At 54.4% G+C, this 24771-nt stretch overlaps 1 protein-coding gene across 3 annotated transcripts in view; it reads left to right on the top strand.

The window, feature by feature from the left end:
* The window catches only part of TBC1D14 (TBC1 domain family member 14), a 110842-nt gene that overhangs the window by 39204 nt on the left and 46867 nt on the right, over positions 1-24771 (top strand). For 2 of the 3 annotated variants that reach the window (XM_066387841.1, XM_066387840.1), the window contains one exon: positions 13554-13674. In XM_066387841.1, coding sequence (XP_066243938.1) covers positions 13554-13674 — 121 coding nt within the window. Of the gene's footprint in view, positions 1-2501; positions 2686-13553; positions 13675-24771 lie in introns of those variants that run through there. The other variant, XM_066387842.1, reaches the window with a different exon arrangement.

The following is a 24771-nucleotide window of genomic DNA, read 5'->3' as shown; positions in this document are numbered from 1 at the left end:
CTTTGTTCTCTGCGCTTGTTTGGACCATTCTAGGTCCTTTTTCATTTTCATATAAATTTTAAAATTAGTTTGGCAGTTACTACAAAAAAAATCGTGGTTTCGTTCAGGATTGCATTGAATTTATGGACCATTTTTTACTACGTGGAGACGTCCGATGTCTGAGTGTGCTGTGTCTTTCCATTTTTCATTTTTCCACAACCAGTGAGAGTGCACAACACAGTGGAGCAACTAAGTGAAACAAGTTGATTCTTCTCTTGCTCTCTTTCCCTTCCTTCCTCCCTCCTCCCCCAAAATCAGTGGAAGAATGAAAAATAAGTAAATAGTTAAAGCCTTCACATGGAATTTAAAAAATGTGTGCGTGCGCGCACACATGTCAAATGATCCTCGAAAGGGAATCAGAAAGTTCTGGCTGAATAAGTGTTCTCCTGCTGAGTCACGACCACACATGCACCCGTTGAATGACCTAATAATACATTTCCTCCGGGGTGGGGAGGGGCGAGGAGTAAAACTCGTTCTGAGAGAGTTTGTGTATTTCTTCCTTAAATGTTAGGGAAGAATTCACCCGTGAGGCCATCTGTACCTGAGTTTTCCTTGTGGATTTTTAATTATAGACATTTTTGAAAATTGTTCTGCTGAGGTGTAATTATAAAACACGAGTATTGCAGGCTGGAGAATTTGGAGGGGCGTGGGAACACGACACCGTCGGCACTGTCAGGTAGACAGAACACAAGGCTCTCCGAGCAAGGGACAGAGGATGTGGGGGCGTAATGAGTGACCACTCTGCCCCTCAGCCTGCCGCTGCTGCTGGGCCCGACCAGGGAATGTTGGCCTTGACTCCTGAAGTTCTCAGTGAGAGGGCGGAATGTTGAGGGTGTGACTAGAACGGGGCTTCTCAGCCTGGAGCAAGCATCAGCCACCTGGAGGGCGCCTGAAGACAGAGATGGTTGAGAGCCCCCACCCCAGAGTCTCTGATCCGACTGGGGACTGGAGCAAGCATCAGCCACCTGGAGGGCGCCTGAAGACAGAGATGGTTGAGACCCCCCACCCAGAGTCTCTGATCCGACTGGGGACTGGAGCAAGCATCAGCCACCTGGAGGGCGCCTGAAGACAGAGATGGTTGAGACCCCCCACCCCAGAGTCTCTGATCTGGCTGGGGACTGGAGCAAGCATCAGCCACCTGGAGGGCGCCTGAAGACAGAGATGGTTGAGACCCCCCACCCCAGAGTCTCTGATCTGGCTGGGGACTGGAGCAAGCATCAGCCACCTGGAGGGCGCCTGAAGACAGAGATGGTTGAGACCCCCCACCCCAGAGTCTCTGATCTGGCTGGGGACTGGAGCAAGCATCAGCCACCTGGAGGGTACCTGAAGACAGAGATGGTTGAGAGCCCCCCACCCCACCCACCCCAGAGTCTCTGATCCGGCCGGGAGGTCTGCGTGGGGCTTAAGAATCAGGGTTCCCAGCCAGCCCCTGGGCCCTGCTGCCTCTAGTGCAGATGCTGCCCTTTGGGGTCTGGGCATCAGTAGGCGCCCCCACCTGCTCCCGGACGCCCCAGCATCAGCTGCACTGGGGCGGGGTTTCGTGGGTTCTGTCCCCTCGTCCCCGGGCCTGGCACAGACCAGGTGCTTAGTGCCACCCCTGTGCCACGTTGTCTCCCATAGTCGGTTGTCTTTCTTTTCTGTAATTACAAAAGGAATATATATATGCTCATTTGATTTTTTTTTTTTAGCAACACAGAAATCTGTAGAATAAAATGAAAATTTCCATCTTTGTCCCTTACCACGTCCTCTTGCCAGAGATGGCATTCTGCTGACTGTCTCTCGTCAGACCTTTCTGGACGGTTGCTGACGTACAGACTCACCGACAGGTGGTCTCCCTTACTTAAAGGGGCAGTGGGGCTGGTTAGTGGATGCTCTGCCCCGGCGTGGAGCGTGGTTTCACCGTGGGCTCGCTGTGGACCCGAGAGGGACTGATGCCAGCCGCCAGCGTGGGCGAGCCGACCTGTAGTAGCTTCACGTGGGTTTAGAATGGACCAGGTTTGTTGACCTTGCAGTTGTTAGGCAGATCTTGTCCTTTGAAAGTCGTTCATGGTACTTGAAATCCGGAACAAGGAGAAAGCCCCGGTGGTGGTTTTGGTGCAGGGGTTTGGACAGGAATTTCCGTGACCCTGTCGGTGACTCACCTCTTCACAAAGCTCGGTGTCTGGCACATCGGAGATGCTGCGTTGTCACAGGTGTGGCTCTGTGTTGCTTCCCAGACAGAAGTGTCCTGGGTTGTGCGACCGTTGGCCTGTCCTGGCGTGTGTGGCCCTGGGTCGCTGTGGGGCTCCGGGACGTGGAGTGGCGCTGTGCTGAGCCCTGGAACCAGCCGCTCGCGCTTGGTGCTTCTTTGTGCTTTGCGTGGCAGGCTGCCTGCCCTCCTCCTCCGCCCGCCCGGTGACTAGTTCGGAGTCAGAGCCCTGCCGGCCCCGCCCCCCGCCTTTCCGGCTGGTCTGCTCTGTCCTGCGTGCCTCCCAGACTGCGGAGCGTGGCCCCGAAGGGCGTCCCTGCCGCTCCCCTGGGACCGTGGCTCGGGCTTGCCAGGAATGTGGCAAGGGGACAGTCACCGCTCCTGCGGCCAGCCTGGCAGAGCTGTGCGGTCCCAGCAGACGTGATGTCCGTCTCCTCGACGCTCCTGTTCATGGACAGGTCTGTGGTCGCCGTCTTGCCTTTCCTCGTGGTAATTGGAGACGGAACTGGAGTGCGGCTTTCACCGTCTGGGGAGGTTGTAGCCTCCCACCCCCACCCCGTCGTTGGGCAGAGTCGATCCTTGGGTATTTCTCGGGCTAGTGGGTGCGGCCCTATGTCTCGGCGAGGGTTTGCAGTGCGAGCAGGCTCTTGGTGTCTGGTTTCCACTCCGCTCCCCTGAGCTGACTGCTGTTTCTGTTCTCAGGGGTCAGCCGTTTGGCCTCAGACGCTACTTGGGTCATGTTTTAATTGTGTGTGGAACGAGGAATTGTGGGCACAAGGATTTGGTAGAATTTTATCGCACAGGTGGTTTGCTTTGTGGAATGCTGTCTTGTCTTGCATGTTTCTGGGATGGATGAAGCGGCGGCCTTCCGCCTTGCCTGTCCAGAGCAGGGTCAGAGGGCCGGTGTGGATCCATGAGGCAGCGAAGCCTGTCGGTTTTTTCTGAGGGGCGGAGATCTGGGAAGAAAACAACCACGGTGACATGGGCTTCTTACAAGGCTCATTCAAGATTTTTGTCTTTCGTGTCCCGGATGAGTACCAGGACATCTCTGTCCCTTTAGGGTACATGTCTGCACCCCGCCAAGCGTGTGTCCTGTCTGCAGTTCCTTCCCTGTAGGGCTCTTGTACCCATGGGATGTGTGTGAAGAGCCGGGAGCTCCGTAGAAGGTGACCCCAGTCCGGGAAACGGTGAGGAGATGCCCACCCGTCCCCGGGACGGGACGTGTCCCTGCTTGTTCCCGGTCACATCGCTGCAGCTCCTGTTCCTGAGGGGAAGGAGGGCGGGAGCAGGAGGCCCAGGGAGGGACGGACGGAGTGACAGCAGGAGGCCCAGGGAGGGATGGAGTGACAGCAGGAGGCCCAGGGAGGGACAGAGTGACAGCAGGAGGGCACGGAGGTTTATTTCTCAAGTCTCCGAGATGTTGTGAGAAATCCCTGCGGAGAGGGGGAGGCGGCGGCTTGTGGAACCTGCTGCACCAGGTGGGGAGGATGCTTCCTCCTGTGGCCTCCGCCTCCCTCTGCCTCGGGTTTGCCGGGCGGGCGGCAAGCAGCCTCGTGTGTGTCTCGGCAGGATGCCAGCGGTCCACATCCTGGCCTCCGCCATTTCCAATGGGCAGCAATGATTCTCCGCGGCGTTTGTGAAGATTCCTCGAGAAAGCGCGCACTGAAGGACGTTGACTTTCCCTGCATGCCAGGAGCTGTTCTACACTGGAGGCACCACAGTCAATAGAGAGGCAGGATCGTAAGTCCTCACTTAACGTGTCCGTAGCTTCTGCGACTTGAAGTGGACACATAACAAACCCGATTTACTAAGAGTTGAGTTCCTGAGACATGTCATCGACGTTACAGCAGAAGGACGTCACCGTGAGAGGACCTGCTGTCCGCGCCCTCGCGGACTTGACAATCGGTGTGGAGACAGGACAGCGGGCGGGAGCATCAGGGGTACCGAGGGCCTGCCACGGGGCCCGCGCTGGCTGCTCCCGGCACGCACTGCGTCTTTGTGGCGCATTGGCACCGGGGCTCAGGCCCAGCACGTCCTGAACTCTTCCTGGAGGGACCATGTTGAACTCCTGCAGCCACCTTTGACGTCGGTAACACCCGAAACGTAGTGGAAAGGCACAGCCTCAGCCCCACAGCCCCGGGAGGGAGGGGCGGTTGCCCTATGGCGCATCCTCTCGTCAGAAAACAGAGGTGGAACCCAGACGGCCGTGCTCGCTGGAGTTTCATCACCTGTCAGCACGCGGCCCCCGCTGCGGAACTTGTCCCGGTTCCGGCAGCCGAGGAGACAGAGCTGCGCTCACCATGTCAGTGGGACTTAGCCCTCAGGACTCCGCCCTTACACCTAATCTTGTGTTCGCACTTAAACATAACGGAGGTTTCTTTCCTCATAGAGGACTCCCCAGATGGTGGGAGCTCCCCCACACTGGACCTGCCCCTGTGCACAGGCGACAGGAGGCTGCAGCAGCGGGGTGAAGACCCGAGGGGCACTGGAGGGACCACTCGAGCACGGCCCGCCGGGCGGCCACCCCGCTCTGGCCTATAGACCCCGAGGGGCACTGGAGGGACCACTCGAGCACGGCCCGCCGGGCGGCCACCCCGCTCTGGCCTATAGACCCCGAGGGGCACTGGAGGGACCACTCGAGCACGGCCCGCCGGGCGGCCACCCCGCTCTGGCCTGTCGTCCTGCAGAAACGGGGCGTGGGGGCCAGGGGCCCACGTTGTCCCGTACTACAGAGGAAGCTGGGAACCCCGTTTTTCTCTGGTTTTCTGATAACTAAACATGTTGATAAATATTTCAGACTGGAAATCAGCCTGTAGACAGAAGGCACAGGCTGCCAGTCAGTGTGCTGTCTGCCGGGGGCCCTGCGCGCCCCTTGCCCGATCTCACTCGCTTCTCACGATGGCCCCGGCGCCCCCTTGCCCGATCTCACTCGCTTCTCACGGTGGCCCTGCGCGTCCCCTTGCCCGATCTCACTCGCTTCTCACGATGGCCCCGGCGGAAGTTCTCGTCACCCCGTCCACAGATGAGGCACAGGAGGCCTGGTCGCTGCCACAGGGCCCGTGCTGGCTGCTCCCGGCACGCACTGCTTCTCTCCGGAAGGGCAGAGCTGGCCTGGGAGCAGCAGGCCGGGCCCCTAGAGCCTCCTGCATGCGTGTCAGGCAGGGACGGGTGCTGCAAGGCCGTCTCCCACCGGGCGGGTTTCTTGGAGCAGGTGGATGCCCCAGCGGCTGGGCCGGGAGGCGGGGACTAGGTCGGGGCCTCTCCGCAGGCAGACTGCGGTTCCGTCCTGCCTGCCGTCTGCGGGAGCCGGGCAGCCTGGCCTTCTCACGGTTCTCTCGTGCCCTCCCACGTCCTCGCAGCTCGGCCCTCCCCCAGGAAGAGTCGGGGCGGGTACAGCTGTGCGCAGGGCCCGCTCACCCAGGCCGGCTCTGTGCTCTGCTCCTCCGGGGGCTGTGGCGCCTTTCTTCCCTCGTGTGGGAGGCATCGGGGAGTCGTGTGGGCCTCCTCTGGGGGCGTGACTGCATCAGCACTGGACCAGGGGGCCCTGGGAGGGCCCGGGTTTCAGTCCCTCTGGCGATCTCGAGAACTGGCCGAACTTCTAAGTCATTTGGGGGGAGGGACACTGTCCCTAACCTCACACCGCCACTGTTTACCACTCGGCAGACAGGCGTTCACTCAGCAGAGCTGGTGGGCGAGTGTAAGCCACCAGGGCTGAGAGGCCGAAGGTCCTGACACCTGCACAGGGACGCCTGCACAGGGGACATCTTCACAGGGGACGCCTGCACAGGGGACGCCTGCACAGGTGACGTCTTCGCAGGGGACGCCTGCACAGGGGACATCTTCACAGGGGACGCCTGCACAGGTGACGTCTTCGCAGGGGACACCTGCACAGGGGACGCCTGCACAGGGGACGTCTTCACAGGGGACGCCTGCACAGGGGACGCCTGCACAGGTGACGTCTTCGCAGGGGACGCCTGCACAGGGGACATCTTCGCAGGGGACGCCTGCACAGGCACGGGTCTCCATGCAGCCCCCGCCCAGTGACGTAGCCAGGACCCGTGCTGACAGACGGCTGATCGTACGCACGCGGCTGAGGAACACGTCTCTTTCCACCCGTCTCTCCCAGAGGGCTCCGTCTTTTATACCGAGTGTGTCGCTGAGCACGGTTGTTCCCTTCCCGCCCGAGAGGACAGGTGCTCCCTGAACCCGCCACCTGGAGCCCCAAGGCGCGTGCACAGAGGCCGGGCACAGTTCTGGGGTTAGAGGAAGCCTTACTGATATAGAAGATGGATGGGGGTGGTGCGAGAGCATTTGATATTTTTATGGACAGCAATTCCTGATTTCGCAGCGGTGTTTTGTTTTATTAACCATTCCCAGTCGGTGATAACATTTGCATGATTCAAAGCCCAGAAAGTACAGGAGGGTAGAGGGTGACAAGTTTCCTTCCTGCCTGTGCCTCGAGCCACCACGAGCCTGCCGAGAGCAGTGGCCGCTGTCAGTCCCCTTCTTCCAGACGCAGTGGCATTCACGTTGTCCGTGGTCCCTCCACGAAGTGCCCTCCAGCCCCCTTAATGCTGCGCTCAGTGTGTCTCGAACCCCGGGATCGTTTTCAGTCTTTCTGTGACATTTCAGTAAAGTCATAGTAAAGCTGATGTGTTTCACCCGGATCATACACACATCTCACGTGCTCAGGGGTCACCCGTGTCAGGCAGCGCAGGTGTCAGCCTGCCTTAGGAGGTGACACTGCTCACTTCCCCAGGGTCAGGGGTCACCCGTGTCGGGCAGCGCAGGTGTCAGCCTGCCTTAGGAAGTGACGCTGCTCACTTCCCCAGGGTCAGTGGTCACCCGTATCGGGCAGCGCAGGTGTCAGCACGCCTTAGGAGGTGACGCTGCTCACTTCCCCAGGGTCAGTGGTCACCCGTGTCGGGCAGTGCAGGTGTCAGCCTGCCTTAGGAGGTGACGCTGCTCACTTCCCCAGGGTCAGTGGTCACCCGTGTCGGGTGGCTTCCATGTCGGGCAGCGCAGGTGTCAGCTTGCCTTAGGAGGTGACGCTGCTCACTTCCCCAGGGTCAGGGGTCACCCGTATCGGGCAGCACAGGTGTCAGCCTGCCTTAGGAGGTGACGCTGCTCACTTCCCCAGGGTCAGTGGTCACCCGTGTCGGGTGGCTTCCATGTCGGGCAGCGCAGGTGTCAGCCTGCCTTAGGAGGTGACGCTGCTCACTTCCCCAGGGTCACACTCAGCCCCCCTGGCCTCTTCCAGACGTCAGTCCTGTCTGCACTTCCTTCCTCTGGGGGTGCGGGGGACAGCCTGTGACAGGACCGCTCCTGCTTGACAGTATGGAGGTGGCTGAGGAGAGGAGAGCTTTGGTGGGGGCCACAATTCCGGTGGCCCATTCTGTCCCAGTGAAATGTGATCTTGTTCCCAATGCTGATGGCACTGTTGACATGTGACATGGCACTCCACAGTGTACCTGTGAGCTTCTGTCTTCACAGGAGAGCTGGCAGGCAGAAACGAACACACTGTTTTGTTTTGTTTTTCTTTTTTTTTTTTAAGTGAGAGGAGGGGAGATAGCGAGACAGACTCCCGCATGTGCCCCGACCGGGACCCACCTGGCACCCCTATCAGGGGCTGATGTTCTGCCCATCTGGGGCCATGCTCGCAACTGAGCTATTTATAGCACCTGAGGCAGAGGCCACAGAGCCGTCCTCAGTGCCCGGGCCAACTTTGCTCCAGTGGAGCCTTGGCTGCGGGAGGGGAAGAGAGAGACAGAGAGGAAGGAGAGGGGGAGGGGTGGAGAAGCAGATGGGCGCTTCTCCTGTGTGCCCTGGCCGGGAATCGAACCCGGGACTTCCACACGCCCGGCCGACGCTCTACCACTGAGCCAACCAGCCAGGGCCATCTTGCCCCCCTTTTTTTTTGTTGTTGTTCAATATAGTCAAGGCCCTCATAAAAAATTCATGGATGGATGAGGCCTGGTGGATTGTTGGGAGCATCCCCACTCTGCTCTCCGGTAGCAGGGTTGCTTCTGGGGCCAGGCTCCTGGAGGTGTTGAAGGCCACGGTAGCAGCCTCTTAGGAGAAATGATTGTCATCTCACCTTTGGAAGAGTCCTAGGTGCTTCCCCCTCGGCCGTCACTCGCACCCCCTTTCTGGTGGTTGTAGGAGGGTGGGTTTCAGTGGGCATCATGGAAGAAGGGGGCTCGTCTGGAGTGCGTTTCTGCCCGCTTTCAGGGTGTGCGTGTGTGCGTGTGTGTGTGTGTGTGTGTGTGTGTGCATGCACGCACACGCACTGCCTGTTGGAGGTGGCTCACCCCACTGGCCTCGGGGTGGGGGGGTCCCGTCCTGCCTCCTGATTGCTCTGCAGCTGCCTCTCCTGCAAACACATCGGCAGCTGCTCCATTTGCCAGCAAACAGGTACTGAGCACCTGCTGCGTGCGATAGAATTCTGGGAAGGCCCACCGCTGCGGAAAGCAGTTTGGGGCGGGGGGGAGGGGGGGACAGGCTACCTCCAGCAAGCACAGAGCAGCGCGCCGAGCTCTCGGGAAGCAGCTGCTGTGGGAACTCGGGCCCAGGGCTGGGCTGGCGGCTGACGGTCAGGGAAGGCTTGGCAGAGGAGAGTAAGTCCACAGTTTCTGCAGAACACAGGGCAGACGGGAGGACTCGGAGAAGCCGGCGGTGGGATAGGTGGATTGGAAATAAAATGGGAAGTTTGAGTCAACTGGTCCCTGTGTTCCGCCCCCTGGCGAAGTGTCTGAGATGGTGACAGTGGCTTCTGCCTTCTCCAGCGATACGAGAGCGTGTAGGGCACCTGAGGGTGCAAGGCTGGGCTAACTCACTGGCACAGGGCTCATGAAGGGACAGCCAGACGGATCCGTGGCTGGCTTCCCTGCGGGCTCTCCTGGACTGGGGCGAGCTGTCCCGCATGTGTGCCCTGAGGGTCACCTGGCGAGGAAGACGGCACAGTTTAAAGGGATGAGGTCTGAGCTAATGGGCTCGCCCTGCCCCCAGAATGGGGCTGGTCATGTGATGGCAGAGGCAGTCCCTGGGCTCTGCCTGGCCACCTGGGCCGAGCAGGCAGCTCCAGGCCAGGCTTCCGGTGACCCCGACCTGAACGGGGACAGTGGGCCTGAACGTTTTCCTGGCTGGCTCCCTGTGCTAAGGTGCCCTACGGCACAAACAGCTGACGCAAGGGACATAATCCTCTCTGCTGAGAGCTCGTGATAATCTGTAGTGACTTTAGCCTAGGGGTCAGAAACCTATGGCTCGCGAGCCAGATGTGGCTCTTTTGATGGCTGCTTCTGGCTCACAGATAAATCTTTAATAAAAAAAAAAAAATGTTGGCCTTGGCCGGTTGGCTCAGCGGTGGAGCGTCGGCCTGGCATGCAGGAGTCCCGGGTTCGATTCCCGGCCAGGGCACACAGGAGAGGCGCCCATCTGCTTCTCCACCTCTCCCCCTCTCCATCTCTCTCTCCCCCTCCCACAGCCGAGGCTCCACTAGAGCAAAGTTGGCCCGGGCGCTGAGGATGGCTCTGTGGCCTCTGCCTCAGGCGCTAGAATGGCTCTGGATGCAACAGAGCGACACCCCAGAGGGGCAGAACGTTGCCCCCTGGTGGGCGTGCCGGGTGGATCCCGGTCGGGTACATGCAGGAGTCGACTGCCTCCTCGTTTCCAGCTTCAGAAAAATGAAAAAAAAAATAATAATGTTAAAAATATAAAACATTCTCATGTATTATAATCCATTCATTTCCTACCGCTCATGTTCATGGTTGCGGGTGGCTGGAGCCAATCACAGCTATCTTCCGGGACAACACCAAATTTTTATTGGACAATGCATAACATACACAGGTCGTTGTATGGCTCTCACGGAATTACATTTTAAAATACGTGGCGTTCATGGCTCTCTCAGCCAAAAAGGTTCCTGACCCCTGCTTTAGCCTCTCATCCACAAAAAGGGTTATATCCTAAAATACCTCTTATAAACCTTTCAGAAGTTATGGCCTATTATGGATAGCTAAAGCTCTTACACTAAAAATAACTTTGAAGCTGTTATTTATTTATGAGAGAGAAAGAGAGAGAGACCAGAAGGAAGAGAGTGAGAAGCACCAACTGGTAGTTGCTTTCACTTTAGCTGGGCAGGGATTGCTTCTCGCACCTGCCTTGATGGGGGCGGAGCCAGCATCCCCTTGCTCAAGACAGTGGCCTTGGGCTTTTCATGGTAGTGACATTTGGGCTCAAGCAGATGAGCTTTGGGATTGTGTGGATTGAACCTGCAACCTTGTCGTTTTGGGATGACGCTCTAACCGACGGAGCTCACGGCCAGGGCTCTTTCTGAAATGGATTCCAATGTCACCACAACAGAGAAGCAAGGAAGGATACAATAAAGCCATTTGTGTTCTTTTTGTGAGTTTTTTAAACTTTATTTTGATATAATTTCAAATTTACTGAGAACTTGCTAGAAAAATATACTGTCCTTCACCCAGATTCACCAGTGTTTATCAGTGGTAGTCAACCTGGTCCCTACCGCCCACTAGTGGGCGTTTCAGCTTTCATGGTGGGCAGTAGCAGAGCAACCGAAGTATAAATAAAAAGATAGATTTAACTATATAGTAAGTTGTTTTATAAAGATTTATTCTGCCAAAGTTAGCGAAAATCCGACATAAAGTATATACTTGGTAAGTAATTATTATTATATGCTTTAACTTGCTGTAACTCTGCTTTAAAATTTTATAAAGTAAAGTTACTTCCCTACTTTATAAATCACCATTACTGTGGAAGCGGTAGGCGGTTAGAAAATTTTACTACTAACAGAGATACAGAAGTGGGCGGTAGGTATAAAAAGGTTGACGACCCCTGGTTTACATCTACTCCATTTGTTTGATCCATTCTGTGAGTGTGGTAAGTGTGCTGTGTAAGTAGTTATGTGTTGTTTAAGTTGGAGATGCCACGCCCCTTTCCCCCTGAATATGTATCTCCTAACAACAAGGGCATTCTCTTCTTACAAAACTACACTACAGTTTTCAAGATCAGGAAATTTAATATTGATCTGATGCTGTTTTCTAATCTATACTCTATATTCAGATTTTGTCACTTGTCCCAATGATCTTTATAGCTTTCCCCCGTGGTCCCGGAGGCGGTCCAGGATGTGGCCCTGGATCACCCACCGCATTTAATTGTCAGGTCTCTTTAGTCTCCTTTTAACCGGGAACAATTCCGTAGCCTTTGCCTTTTGTGACACTGACACTTTTAGAGTCTAGATCTATCGTTTCATAGACTGCCCTTCAGTTTGGGTGTGTCTGCATTTCCTTGTTAGATCCAGGGGGTACATTTTTGGGGAGCTGCCAACAACGTGGTGGTGTGTGCTGTCTCTCCCGATGTTAGGGACACCGGCTTTGATCACTGGGTCAAGGAGCTCTCTCCACTGGGGAGAGAACTATTTTTGCCTTTGTAAGGAACAAGCAGTCTGGGGACATACTTTCAGATGATGTGAAAAGCCCTGTTCCTCATCCAGCTTTCTCCTACCAGGTTTAGCACCCAGCCGTCACTTCCTGACAACATCATCAGCCTTTCTGCCCTCATCAGGTGGCTTCAATGCTCTCCTTCCTCCTCCGTTTGTCACTGTTTGTTTATTTGTATCCATAGGGGCTCATGCATTTCTGTTATTCAGTGGATTATAATCCGGTGTTCTTGTTATTTGTTTCAATGATTAAATTTTTTCAGGTGTAGCTAGTGTAAGCCCTTCTTTTTTTTTTTTTTTTAAAGTGAGAGTATGGGAGGTCAGAGAGACAGAATCCAGCGTGTGCCCCGACCGGGATCTACCTGGCAAGCCCCCCTATGGGGTAATGCTCTGCCCATCTGGGACCATTGCTCCATTGCATGGCAACTGAGCTGTTTTTTAGCACCTGAGGTGGATGGAGGCAGTGGAGCCATCCTCATTGCCTGGGGCCAGCTCACTCTATTTCGAGCTATGGCTATGGGAAGTGACGAGAGAGAGAGACAGAGAGAGAGAAGCAGGATGGGGAGGCATGGAGAAGCAGATGGTCACTTCTCCTCTGTGCCCTGACTGGAAATTGAACCTGGGACATCCACACGCTGGGCTGTTGCTCTACAACTTAGCCTACCTGCCAGGGCCAGTGGAAGCCCTTTCAGACTGGCAACTGTTTCTGTTAGACATGCCCCTGTGCCCCTTTGAAGACTTCCCTACTTTCGGGCACACAAGATGCTGCATATCTATCCTTTCCCGTGAGCCCTGGAAACCACTTGTTTTTAATGGATACACCAATACAGTGCATTCCAAAATGTACCTTATTTTGTGCTGCCATTTGGGATTCATTTATGTTATTTGTAACTTGAGTTGACATGTTGGGAGAGAAGACCTTGTGGTGATGGTTTCATGGGTGGCTTTTTCCTTTTTTTTTTTTTTGTATTTTTCCGAAGTGAAAAGTGGGGCCACAGATAGACTCCCCCATGTGCCCAACCAGGATCTACCCGGCATGCCCACCAGGGGGTGATGCTCTGCCCATCTGGGGTGTTGCTCCACTGCGGCTGGAGCCATTCTAGAGCCTGAGGCAGAGGCTATGGAGCCATCCTCAGTGCCAGGGCCAACTTTGCTCCAGTAGAGCCTTGGCTGCTGGAGGGGAAGAGAGAGACAGAGATAAAGTAGAGGGGGGAGGGGGGAGAAGCAGATGGGTGCTTCTCCTGTGTGCCCTGACCAGGCACCGAACCCGGGACTTCCACATGCCCGGCCGACACTCTACCACTGAGCAAACCAGCCAGGGCCGTGGCTTTCTTTTTTTGACATGTAGGGACTATGTAAACAGGTAATATAGATTTATCTGATAGATAATTTAAATAAAAACTAGAGATTCAGTTTTAAAGCTGCTGTTCTTTAAGCACGGATTATGTACCTGTAATTTTAATTCTTACAGAGACCCTTGTTAAACATAGGGAAACTGAGGATCAGAGAGGTTAATATACTGGTCAGAGTCAGCCAGCTAGTGGGTGGTTGATCCAGAGTTTCCGCTGACTTTTGTCTGACTTCAAAGTCTACTTTTTCCGATATACTTTGTTATAGGATACATTTCCTTACTCTAAATGATAGAATTTGTACACATGTCAGCAAATATCAAAAAGCTTATTTGAGATTCGAGGTCTTTTGCCTGCCTCATAATTCTATATCTATGTGGAAATCAAGTCTGAAAAATTAAGGTTTGTGACCATCACGTTGTTCTATGCTAGGAAGTCTGCTTGTTTTTGGGAGTGATTCGGCCGTCCTGATGTTTCTGTAAACACCCAGAGGTTCCCTAACCCTTTTATTTTCTCCCCATAGGAATTTGCTTGCTAGAAAACAGAACGCAAGACTTGACAAACAAAATGACCTGGGATGGAAGTTGTTTGGAAGAATACCACTCCGAGAGAATGCTCAGAAAGAGTCAAAGAGAATACAAAAGGTATCCAGTTAAAACGTTCACAGAACTATGCTGTACAGCAGATATTTATGAACCTTGCAAAAATGACCGTTTTTGAGGCTTTGAAGTTGGGAGGGAAACTTTGTATTCATTTGCATGCCAAGTTTATGAAATTTAAGTCTGCAGAATGTTGATGACTTGAACCTTTTTCATTTCTTAGAGCTTGTAATATATGCACATAGGAGTGTTCAGTTGAGGGAGCTGGGCTTTCGATCATTCTAACCGGATGTAATTTAATCCTTTTTTTGTGTTTATTGTTCATTTTTAATTGATTGTGTTTGGTATTAGAGCGTGCTCCCCCTCTGATCCCGTGGGTTTCTTGGAATGGAGTCCTTCTAGTGCTGCTTTGGCTAGGGAGGCCAGGGCCGTTCTTCTCCCAGGCTGTGGTGAGCCCCTTCCCCTTGCTGACTCTGCAGCGCCCCCCCTCCATCTGCCGGGAGCGGTGGGGTTCAGGGTGAGGCCAAGCCTGTGGTGTCACCACCGCCAGGCCCCCCTGGAGGGCTGATGCCGGCAGCTGGAGGCAGGAGCTCATCTGTTCAAGGAGGAAGCCAAGCCAGAGGGCGGCTGCCTTTTACCACCTGCGTCTCCCTGGTAACTAACTGCTCAGTAAAGACTGAGGATCTACTCCTGTGGGTCCCTGTGCTCTGCCCTGGGACTGGAGGAATGCCCAGCGCCTGAGCTCAGGAGCGCCCCCTGGGGAGGAAAGGCCGCCAGTGCAGGCGCTGAAGGGGGCGGTGCAGGTGCGCGGGGCGGGCCGCAGGTGCGCGGGGGCGGGCCGCAGGTGCGCGGGGCAGACCGCAGGGCCACGTGGGAGGAGGCTGAGGGGAAAGGTGTGGCGGTAATACTGGGGAGGGTCGTGTACAGGGTGGTTACTCTGTGCTGATGTTAATTGAGTCAGCTCTTGGGTTTTTAGTTCCTTTAAAACTTGCAACAACCTTATGAAGAAGATAATATTTTTAAAATTTTTACTTATTGATTGATTTTAGAGAGAGGATAGAGAGAAGATGGGGAGTGGGAAGCATCCACTCAGTAGTTGCCTCTCCTATGTGCCTTGACCGGGCAATTCTGGGGAATCGAACCGGCAACCTCAGCGTTCCAGGTCAGCGCTTTATCCAAGGTGCTCCCACAAGCCAGGCTGAAGAAGATGCTGGCATTGTCCTCATCATACCAGAGTCGCACTGAGGCGTCTGCCAAGTGACTTGTAGAGCCAGTGAGGGGCGGCGCTAGAGCTCAGCCCCACAGGCAGCCCCGGGTCCTCTGCCTCTGCAGGAGGAGGCAGCCTGAGCCAGCAGGGCGGGCACTGTCCCCCGTGGGGCCTGTGTGCTGTGAGGATGGTCCTGGAACCTGACTCAGCCCCGCAGGCAGCCCCGGGTCCTCTGCCTCTGCAGGAGGAGGCAGCCTGAGCCAGCAGGGCGGGCACTGTCCCCCGTGGGGCCTGTGTGCTGTGAGGATGGTCCTGGAACCTGGCTCAGCCCCGCAGGCAGCCCCGGGTCCTCTGCCTCTGCAGGAGGAGGCAGCCTGAGCCAGCAGGGCGGGCACTGTCCCCCGTGGGGCCTGTGTGCTGTGAGGATGGTCCTGGAACCTGGCTCAGCCCCGCAGGCAGCCCCGGGTCCTCTGCCTCTGCAGGAGGAGGCAGCCTGAGCCAGCAGGGCGGGCACTGTCCCCCGTGGGGCCTGTGTGCTGTGAGGATGGTCCTGGAACCTGGCTCAGACCTGAAGCGTGACCTCTGTATGGAGGGATGAGGTCACCCTGGCAAGGGTGTGTGGCTCTTGGACTAGTCCGGGTGTGAGAAAGTGGCGCCTGGCTTGGTGCTGGGGCTGCCGCGGGCGTGCGGAGAACGGTCCCTCTGAGTATTAGGTTAGATCCGGGCGTGGGGGGTGCGGCGTGGCAGGGAGCTGGGACAGCAGGGTGGATTGCACCTTCTTTATGCCTTGTCAAGTTCAGTTTGTTCTGACTGTGGGCTAACATTCCCGATAGCAGTTGTCTGGGCCCAGGAGACTCACAAAATAAATCAGTGTTGGAATTCTTTTTTTTTTATACTTTGCTCTATTTTGGATCACTTACTGTGTAGCCTTATTAAGACAGCATTGTTTGCAAAACTCAGCAATGAGTTTCTCAAGAAACTAAGTAGCTAAGCAGCTAAAATATTTTAAAAGAAGGCCATTCTTTCAAAAAAGTATCTATCATACAAAATAGATATTTTTTGTGGTTCTTAATATCATTTGCATCTTGTTTAGATTTCTCTGCTCCCTTTTTTCATACTTTTTTTTTGTTTTTGAGGTGAGCATGGATATGTTCTTGAAATGAAAGGATTTTTGTGAACTGCAGTGGCTAGGCCAGCTCCTCCTGTGGTAACAGGACACTGCGGAGAGGAGGCCCATCTGGCTTCAGGCATCAATAATGAAGGATGTAACCATGCCTGCGTGAGTCACGCGGCCCGCCGGGTTCTGCGGGCGTGCCCTTTGTGTCTCCGACCCTCTCATCTCTCGTCCCTTCCCTGGCTCCCCATGCCGGCAAGGCCTGGGAGGGACCCAGAGCCAGGCACCTGCCCCTGGGGGGCGACTCCGGGACACCAGGCTGGAGCTGGCTGCCGTCACCCATGTCACCTCACACACTTTAGAGCAGGGGTAATCATCCTTTTTATACCTGCCGCCCACTTTTGTATCTCTGTTAGTAGTAACATTTTCTAACCGCCCACCGGTTCCATAGTAATGGTGATTTATAAAGTAGGGAAGTAACTTTACTTTATAAAATTTATAAAGCAGAGTTACAGCAAGTTAAAGCATATAATAATAATTACTTACCAAGTACTTTATGTCGGATTTTCGCTAAGTTTGGCAGAATAAATCTTTATAAAACAACTTACTATAGTTAAATCTATCTTTTTATTTATACTTTGGTTGCTCCGCTACCGCCCACCATGAAAACTGGAACGCCCACCAGTGGGCGGTGGGGACCAGGTTGACCACCACTGCTTTAGAGGGTGCAGTACCGGGACCTGGGTGCCTGGACGCGTGAACCCCAGTGCTGGTGACAGCTCTGAGCCAAAGCGTCTGCAGTACGTTCAGGAAGCAGATCCCTCTTCCCTGTCTTTCAGGGTGTCTTTCCTTACTCGAGAGAGGTGGCTTCCCTCTTCCCTGTCTTTCGGGGTGTCTTTCCTTACTCGAGAGAGGTGGCTTCCCTCTTCCCTGTCTTTCGGGGTGTCTTTCCTTACTCGAGAGAGGTGGCTTCCCTCTTCCCTGTCTTTCGGGGTGTCTTTCCTTACTCGAGAGAGGTGGCTTCCCTCTTCCCTGTCTTTCGGGGTGTCTTTCCTTACTCGAGAGAGGTGGCTTCCCTCTTCCCTGTCTTTCGGGGTGTCTTTCCTTACTCGAGAGAGGTGGCTTCCCTCTTCCCTGTCTTTCGGGGTGTCTTTCCTTACTCGAGAGAGGTGGCTTCCCTCTTCCCTGTCTTTCGGGGTGTCTTTCCTTACTCGAGAGAGGTGGCTTCCCTCTTCCCTGTCTTTCGGGGTGTCTTTCCTTACTCGAGAGAGGTGGCTTCCCTCTTCCCTGTCTTTCGGGGTGTCTTTCCTTACTCGAGAGAGGTGGCTTCCCTCTTCCCTGTCTTTCGGGGTGTCTTTCCTTACTCGAGAGAGGCGGCTTCCACAGCGATTCAAGAGCGGGGACTGCGGAGCCAGCCACCCGCGTTTGTGCCCCAGCTCGGCCACAGTTTGGCTGTGTGGCTCCGGGCGTGTTACTTAACCTTTGTGAACCTCCTTTTCCTCCCCTCTGGAATTTGGAGACCAGTGGTACCTGCCTCTGAAGTGAGGATTAGATGATTAGATAGCTGTCAGGTGCTCTGAACAGCACCAAGTGTCGTAAGTGTAGGAAGTGTTTGTTGTTGGTGTTTCTGTCCGGTGACAGGTCTACCAGGGACAGTGGGAGGTAAAACAGTGTGGGAGTGCATGGCAGCCCTCTCAGGTCCCTGCCTGCACTGTCCAGCAGACAGTGCCGCGTGTGGGCCCGTCTCGCGCCCGGCGCCGGGCGCTGGGCACACAGGGGATTGGGTCGACGTGCCCCAGGGAGCCCGGGGTCCAGCTGAGGAGGCAGGTGTGCGCAGGCGCCACGGTCATTGGACTCGTGGGCTTGGATTTGATTTCCAGCTTTGAGGAGCGTCACCTCCTTTTATCCGTGTGGCCTTGGGCCAGCTCTCAGTGTTGTCTGTGAAATGGGCATTGTGATTCTTACTCACCGGATTCTTAGAAATTCAGAGAGGATGTATGCGGGATCTTTCTGCCCCGTGCTTAGCCCAGCATGTGGCCCCGAGTTAGTACTCAACGAGTGGCTGTCGTGACTTCCAGTTAATAAACAGGCCCCGTACTCGGCCTAGGGCCTGTATGTGGTTTTCCCAGGGCCCTTGATGGCACAGCTGACTTCACTCTAACTGGGCCGATTCTCCTTGCTTGAGCCTTAATAACGCACCGGGCTACTGTTTTTAGGAAACATTGGACTGTCACTTTCAATTGTTTTTTCCAACTTTGTAAAAGTTTTGAAAAGTAAGTTATTATCTATCAGCTTACATGATGATTTCAGAGAGATCTTCTTAAACAGGGGATATACAAATGGTCAAAGGTTGCTGTATGAACTCACTAAAACAGTGTCCTGGAAGTGTGGTCCCCAGACGCCTCTCGTCACCCCCGGGCGTTGGTGAGGAGCACCAGTTAGCAGGCCCAGCCCGGACAGGACACAGCGAGCAGACCCCGGGGCCGAGGCCCGGCAGGCGATGGGAACACACGCGGCCACGTGGAAGACCACCGTCACGCAGGAAGGGAATGTCGGCGTTGAGAGGAACGTGACCACCTTTGCCGCAGCTCGTTACCTGAAGGGCCCAGTGGCAGCACGCACACCGGCAGCAGCTGCTGGAGCCCTGGAGGTGCTCCTGAGAAGGAAGGCGGGAGGCTGCATGTGAAGATGGCTGCCTTCAGCTCTGCTGGCGCGGGTGTGTGTGGAGTGGGGCTCTGGCCGCGTTGGCGCGGGTGGCAGTGCTGTCTTGCATGCACCCTTTGCCTGGCGATGGCAGAGGAGCCGTCCTCGGGCTCTGTGGCCCTCTCATTTGCTCCACAAATCTGTGGGTCCTCCCAGGATTCTCATGAAGGGCCGGGTGTACTTGGCTCCAGCCTTTCCCTTGATCAGGGAAAGAAGATAGGTTGACACGCGTTACAGGTGACGGCAGCATGGAAGGGCTGTGGAGGGGAAGTGGGGTGCAGCCCTCCCGGAGAGGAAGTGGGGTGCAGCCCTCCCGGAGAGGGTCCTGCACCACTGAGCACGCTTCTCTGAAATCAGGGGGGGGGACGCTTGAGTTGTTGCTTGATTGCTTCTCATATGTTCCTTGACCAGGGGCTCCAGCCAAGCCAGTGACGCCTTGCTCGAGCCAGAGACCTTAGACTTCAAGCCAGTCCCTTTGGGTTCAAGCCAGTGACCATGGGGTCATGTCGATGATCCCACGCTCAAGCCAGTGACCCCACTTTCAAGCTGGCGACCTCAGGGTTTCGAACCTGGGACCTCAGCATCCCAGGTTGACGTTCTGTCCATTGTGCCACCACAGGTCAGGCTGAAGTCAAGCTGTTGTTTTTCTTTTTCTTTTTTTTTTGTATTTTTCCAAAGTTAGAAGCGAAGAGGCAGTCAGACAGACTCCCGCATGTGCCTGACTGGGATCCACCCGGCATGCCCACCAGGGGGCGATGTTCTGCCCATCTGGGGTGTTGCTCCATTGCAGCTGGAGCCATTCTAGCACCTGAGGTGGAGGCCATGGAGCCATCCTCAGCGCCCGGACCAACTTTGCTCCAGTGGAGCCTTGGCTGCAGGAGGGGAAGAGAGAGACAGAGAGGAAGGAGAGGGGGAGGGGTGGAGAAGCAGATGGGCGCTTCTCCCGTGTGCCCTGGCCGGGAATCAAACCTGGGACTTCCACATGCCGGGCCGACACTCTACCACTTAGCCAACCAGCCAGGGCCTGAAATCAGGTTTTTTAAGTGACCGCCAGTGGCCAGATCCAGTGGTCATTTCTCAGTTCTTGTCTCAGTCGACCGCTCCTCTGCTTGGTGGCCTTGCTCTCAGCCACCACACTCATCCTCCTTTGCATCTCCCTTTGCTGGGTGCCCTCTCGGTGTTAGCGTGCCTCTTGGGTGCTTCTCCGCCTGTGGTCGCCCTCTGGGGGGGTCTGAACTGGACTCAAGCCTTTCCGTCCCGGGCCTGCGCCGACAGTCCCCCCGGGTCTCCGGCCGGGCCCTCATCTCTGAGCTCCAGGCCTCGGCCCCCGGCTTCCTGCTGGGTGTCTGACAGGCCTTTCCTGTTCAGCAAGCGTAAGCCTGAACTGGATTTCCTTTTTGTCACTTTGTTGGACCAATCCCTTTGGTATCTTTTCTCATTTTGGTAAGTGACGGACGTGGGCCTCTTTTTCAGGTCTAAGACTTTAGAATCGTTCTTGACTTCTCTTTTCTCGCACCCCTGACAGTGCTACGGGTGTTCTGTGTGGGTTTACGCTCTGTTGGTGGGTCTGATGTGCAGTCTTGTTTGCGAAGCAGGGATTGCTGGGAAATTCGGACGCCCCCGTGAGGTTGTGTGGGTGAGTCCGTGCTAGCGGGGTATTCCTGGTGTAGCCTGGCGTGAGGTGATTATGACTTCATGGTCCACCACTCGCTCAAGTTACTGGGAAGTGGAGGGTGGATATTTTCAGCTAAAAGAGCAATACATACATCCTGGTTATATTAATTTGTAGAAGAGGTATAAGATGTTAGCAAATTAAGAAAAAGAAAACACCAGTAGTCTTATTGCCCCAAAATAACTAGCTTGTCTTTTGGTATTTTTTCTTTCTTTTAATTTTTTTTTTAAAAAGAAAAGACTACATATGCCTGGCCTGGCCTGGCACAGTGGCTAGAGCCCCAACCTGGAATGCTGAGGTCGCCGGTTCAAAACCCTGGCCTTGCCCAGTCAAGGCATGTATGAGAAGCAACCAATGAATAGACAGAGTGAAGCAGCCACCTCTCCTGTCCGGCCTCCTCCTCCTCTCTCTGTAAAATCAATCAACAAAGTATGAAAAACAAAAAACCACCTACAAAATAAAAGTGAGTCTTTGTAGTTTGAGTAGATGTCAGGGGTGCGCGGGACTGCAAACTTTTGGGGAGGCCTTGGAACAAGTCTTGGAGACTTAGCGGTGTGTTCGCAGACCTCAGAGATAGGCAGTATTGTCAGGAAACGGGGCTGAGCAGGCAGCGTGAGTCCTGGTCGGGGCCCAGACAGCTGCTGACCGTGGCGAGGATAGCTGCAGGAAGGGACAGGCCTGTGGACGTCGGTGTCCCAGATAGAGGGCTGCCACATGAGCCAGGATGAGCGCATGTGTTTGGGTTTTTATTCCCCGGAATGTCTTGGATGGCCTTCTGGAATTTCACATCAGCTGTTAGATGTTCCAGAGAGAATCTCAGAAGAGGGCCAATCCAGGACGTCTTAAAGTGACAGTCATTCCTCTCCCCTGTGGGTTCTGGGAAGTCCGGGGGTTCTTAGGAAATCATAAGTCATCACAGACTGCAGAAAGGGTAAGTCTTGGCGGTCAGTGCAGGTTAACTCGGGTGGGCCTACAGGTGGATCCTGAAATAAGAAATCCCTTTATTGCCATCATCCCATATACCTTTGGGAAATGGGTGTGAACCAGTTTTTACAGAAAAAGCAGACCGCAGTTCTGGGTAAGGAGGAATGATCACACCCCACCCTGTCTCCTCCAATGGATGCAGTTACAAAACTGGAACACAGCCCGTGCAGTAGCCGTTTGAGGATTCTGAAAAGTCCCAGTAGCAGTGGATTCGGGCGGAAAGCCAGAATTGGAAGTACCACTTCACCGATTGAGTTTACCACACCCTTCCCCCCCCCCCCCCCCCCCGATATCTCCCAGCGTGGATTCATGGTAGCCGCACGCCCCGGACAGGGCACAGGGCGGTACCATGGACGGAGAGAGCGCAGGGAGACACCTTGTGGTCCTGGCGTGAGAAGGGGGTCTCCTACATGCAGAGGAGATGCAGAAGCCCCGTGCTTTGTTGCTGTCTTCTCTGTTCTTGCACCAGCCACCAAGCTGTCTCTTGTCAGCAGGACGAGGGCTGGCAGGAGCCCAGAACTCTCAGGATGGGCACTGATGAGCAGAGCTTCGTCCCCAAGAAGGAGGGGCAGACCCCTGGTGCTCTGTTCTCTCTGCCCACCACTTGGTCTCAAGGCAGGCGTAGTTGTGGGAAGTGTGTGGCTGGAGAGCCAGGAAAAGGGAGCTCACGGGAACCAGCACGTCCTGGGGGCAGTGTGGGGAGGAAGAGCTCAGGGAAGCGACCCTTTACAGTTGTTACGAACTCCTGGGCTTACTCCCAAGTTGTGGATACACGGATAGAGTTTGAGAGCTGACCATGGGGCTAGACCACCACTGGCCACTGCAGACTGGCCACTGGGTGGGGCCCCTGTGGGAGAGATTCACCCAGTACTGCAAAGGCTTTGAAAACTCAGCTGACTTTAAAATCACAACTTGGCCCTGGCCGGTTGGCTCAGCGGTAGAGCGTCGGCCTGGCGTGCGGGGGACCCGGGTTAGATTCCCGGCCAGGGCACATAGGAGAAGCGCCCATTTGCTTCTCCACCCCCACCCCCTCCTTCCTCTCTGTCTCTCTCTTCCCCTCCCGCAGCCAAGGCTCCATTGGAGCAAAGATGGCCCGGGCGCTGGGGATGGCTCCTTGGCCTCTGCCCCAGGCACTAGAGTGGCTCTGGTCGTGGCAGAGCGACGCCCTGGAGGGGCAGAGCATCGCCCCCTGGTGGGCAGAGCGTCGCCCCTGGTGGGCGTGCCGGGTGGATCCCGGTCGGGCGCATGCGGGAGTCTGTCTGACTGTCTCTTCCCGTTTCCAGCTTCAGAAAAATACAAAAAAAAACAAACAAAAAAAACCCCCACAACTCACAGAAGGCTGGTTGGGACTTGGTCTGGAATTTAGCCAGGTCAGCTGCTTACTCAAACAGAAGTAGCAGCACTCCTCTCGGGGTTTAGACAGGACCCGGAGTCCCCTAACACTATTCAAAATGTCTAGAATGCAATTCGGAATTACTTGGCATGTGAAAAGCTAGGAAAACTTCTGCTCACACGGGATAAGACCAATGACAGACACCTGTGTCAAGATAACACAGGTGTTAGAATTATCCACTAAAAACGAAAAGCTGCCATTTTAAAAATGTTCCAACAAGTAATTGCAGACATTCTTGAAATGGGAAGATAGAATGTGTCAGTGAAGAAACAGTTCAGAGAAGAACTACAGAGAAGTTTCATCACTGAGGAGGACAGTAACTGAAATAAAAAGCCTATCTGGTTAGGCTCAATAGCAGAACAGAGACAATAAAGGGAAGTGTGAGTGAACCTTAAGGTAGAGCAGTAGAAATGATCCAATCTGAATAATACAGGAAAAAAGGTTGGGAAAGAAAAGGATCAGAGCTGTAGGGACAGGTAGGACAATGTTAAAGCCTAACATTTGTGTAACAAGTTTCAGAAGGAGAGGAGACCAGTGTGATGCAGAAAAAAAAATGTTTGGAATAAATGATGGCTGCATGGGTCTCAAATCTGGCAAAAGACATAAACCTACAGACTGGGGGGAGGGGGCTCCCTGAACCCTAAACAGCATAGAGACAGAGAAGTCCCTGCCCAGACACATGGTGACCAAATTGTTGAAACGCCAAGACAACAGATTTTGACAAGCAGTCAGAGAAAACAGCATTCTTGCTTGTTGGGGAACAACGATTTCAATGACCGGTTCTGTCATCAGAGACCACAGAGGCCAGAAAGACATGAAACAGCGTTTTTAAAGTGCTGAGAGGAAAAAAAACGATCAACTTAAAATTCAGTGGCAGGCAGAAATGCCTAGGGATGGAAGGGAGGTAAGGTGCTCTCAGGTGAGGGAAGCAGAGCATCTGTGGCCGGCAGACCTGGAGGGACCGCTGAAGGCAGCCTCTCGGGCTGCAGGGGTGTGGCGCTAGAAGGAAACTTGAATCGCAGGAAAGAAGGGGAACAGAAATGGCCAGTGTCTAGGTGAATACAGTAGCAGTCCACTGTGCTCTTAATGAGTTCTTTAAAATATATCTGGTTGAAAGGAAAAAACGATGTCTGGTTTTCAGTGCGTGTAGACGTGACACAGAAGACAAAGAAAACACCGCATGGCGGGGATGTGGGGGTAAAGGTCCTGCATCCCACCCGGAGGGGCGAAGCCGTGTTTCTAGGTAGATTGCGAAACGTTGAATACATTGTAATCTCTAAATCGCTTACTAACGAGAGCCAAAACCCAATCCATTAAAACGGGATTCTAAAAGAAGTTTAAAAAAACAACAACAAACAAACTGAAATCAAGGCTGGAAAGAGGAAGTAGAGGCAGGAAAACAGAAATCAGATGGCAGGTCTAAATAGAAACATATCCATAATTACATTACGTTAACTGTTCTGAACACACCGAGTGTGTGTCCGAATACCCAGTTCTGACTGATTGTCACAATGGGTAAAAAAAAAAAAAGAAAAATGACCCAACTGTATGCTGTCTAAAAGAAATTTCAACTGTAGAATGTGCAGGTAGAAGTTAAAGGGTGGATAAGGCATAGCAGGAAACTCCTAATCGAAATGAAGAGGGAGCAGATAGGTTAATATCGACGTCAGCAGTGAAAATTGCCAGGAAGAAGGTGGGTGGGCGTTACCTAATGAAGACAGAATGATTCTAAATGTCCCCACCCAGTGACAGCTGCCCAGCACACCAACAGGTGCTAGACAAGCGGACAGGTCCACAGCTGCGGCAGCAGGGGGGCCCCAGCCCCCCTCCCTAGACTGGAACAGAGAGGACCGTCAGCAGAGTCCGCCAGGGGAGAAGACCTGACCGACAGCCAGCTGCGCGAGCCGACATTGAGAGAACACACCGCCCTCCAGCAAGCACACAACACATATTCATTCTTGCCCAGTGCGCACGGAACGTTCACCAAGGTGGACCTTACGTAACCTGCGTTGTCAGAGAGACCTACCAGTTTGAATGGTTGATGTTATCCAGAGTAAGTTCTCCAACCA

Source organism: Saccopteryx leptura, chromosome 5, assembly GCF_036850995.1.
Source record: "Saccopteryx leptura isolate mSacLep1 chromosome 5, mSacLep1_pri_phased_curated, whole genome shotgun sequence".
Taxonomy (NCBI): Eukaryota; Metazoa; Chordata; class Mammalia; order Chiroptera; family Emballonuridae; genus Saccopteryx; species Saccopteryx leptura.
Note: the sequence above shows the minus strand (reverse complement) of the source record. Positions and strands in the feature narration are given on the sequence as shown.